A 1913-nucleotide genomic window follows, 5' to 3' on the forward strand; every position below is an offset into this window, starting at 1 on the left:
ACTCCAATAGGAAAGAATATACCTTCTTCTCTACAGCTCATGGAACCTTCTCGAAAATAGACCACATACTTGGTAACAAAGCAAACTTACACAGTTACAAAAAAATATCAGTAATCACCTGTGTCTTATCAGATCACCATGGATTAAAGTTAGAATTCAACAACAATTCTACCCCCAGAAAGCCTATGAACTCATGGAAACTGGACAGTCAACTAGTGAACCATACCTGGATCAAGGAAGAAATAAAGAAAGAAATTAAAGTCTTTCTTGAATTCAATGAAAACAAAGACTCAACATATTCAAACCTATGGGACACTATGAAAGCAGTGCTAAGCCTCTAGCTGCCATCTTGCGTCCCCGCGTGTGTGCGCCTTATCTCAGCTGGTCCGCCCGAGACCCCCTGAGCGCGAACCCTAGTCCCCCGCGCGGCCCCATTTCCACTCCGACAAGATGAAAGAAACGATCATGAACCAGGAAAAACTGGCCAAGCTGCAGGCACAAGTGCGCATTGGTGGAAAAGGAACTGCTCGCAGAAAGAAGAAGGTGGTTCACAGAACAGCCACAGCAGATGATAAAAAACTGCAGTTCTCCTTAAAGAAGTTAGGGGTGAACAATATCTCTGGTATTGAAGAGGTGAACATGTTTACAAACCAAGGAACAGTGATCCATTTTAACAACCCTAAAGTTCAGGCGTCTCTGGCAGCAAACACCTTCACCATTACAGGCCACGCCGAGACAAAGCAACTGACAGAAATGCTTCCCAGCATTCTAAACCAGCTTGGGGCAGACAGTCTGACTAGTTTAAGGAGACTGGCTGAAGCTCTGCCCAAACAATCTGTGGATGGAAAAGCACCCCTTGCTACTGGAGAGGATGATGATGATGAAGTCCCAGACCTGGTGGAGAATTTTGATGAGGCTTCTAAGAACGAGGCAAACTGAACGGAGGGGACTTCTGAAGAAGTGACTCTTGCAGAAGTTACAGGAGCTGCTATTTTATATCATGGCTGCTTTTTAAAGGTCTTTTGTTTATGGATCTGATCAAATCTAGATCGCTAATATTTTTAAGCCCAAGCCCCTTGGACACTGCAGCTCTTTTCAGTTTTTGCTTAAACACAATTCATTCTTTGCAGCAAATTAAGCTGAAGAAGCCTGGGAATAAAGTTTGGAAAAGGGTTAATAAAATTCTTTGCCTAGTAAAAAAAAAAAAAAAAAAAAAAAAAAAAAAAAAAAAAAAAAAAAAAAAAAAAAAAAAGAAAGCAGTGCTAAGAGGAAAGTTCATAGCATTAAGTGCCCACTTAAAGAAAACGGAGAAAGCACACATTGGAGACTTAATAGCCCACCTGAAAGCTTTAGAAAAAAAAGAAGCAGACTCATCTAGGAGAAGTAGAAGACTGGAAATAATCAAATTGAGGGCTGAAATCAACAAAATAGAAACACAGAAAACAATCCAAAGAATCAATGAAACAAAAAGCTGGTTCTTGGAGAAAATCAATAAGATTGATAAACCCCTATCCAAACTAATCAAACGGCGGAGAGAGAATACGCAAATTAACAAAATCAGAAACGAAAAGGGAGACATAACCACAGACACAGAGGAAATTCAGAGAATCATTAGATCTTACTACAAAATCCTGTATGCCACAAAATTGGAAAATGTAAAAGAAATGGACACTTTTTTAGATAAGTACCATATACCAAAGTTAAACCAGGACCAGGTGAACAATCTAAATAGACCTGTTAGTAGCGAAGAATTAGAAGTTGTTATAAAAAACCTCCCCAACAAAAAAAAGCCCAGGTCCAGACGGCTTCAATGCAGAATTCTACCAGAACTTCCAAGAAGACCTAATACCTATACTCCTTAATGTATTTCACAATATAGAAACAGAAGAGTCATTGCCAAATTCCTTTTATGA

At 39.5% G+C, this 1913-nt stretch overlaps 1 protein-coding gene across 1 annotated transcript; it reads left to right on the plus strand.

The window, feature by feature from the left end:
* Positions 1 to 340: 340 nt before the first annotated feature.
* Positions 341 to 1196, plus strand: LOC130867761 (transcription factor BTF3). The gene has a single exon (XM_057759920.1). The coding sequence runs from the start codon at positions 451 to 453 to the stop codon at positions 937 to 939; it is 489 nt and encodes a 162-aa protein (XP_057615903.1). The 5' UTR covers positions 341 to 450; the 3' UTR covers positions 940 to 1196.
* The last annotated feature ends 717 nt before the right edge of the window (positions 1197 to 1913 follow it).

This window comes from Chionomys nivalis, chromosome X (genome assembly GCF_950005125.1).
Source record: "Chionomys nivalis chromosome X, mChiNiv1.1, whole genome shotgun sequence".
Lineage (NCBI taxonomy): Eukaryota > Metazoa > Chordata > Mammalia > Rodentia > Cricetidae > Chionomys > Chionomys nivalis.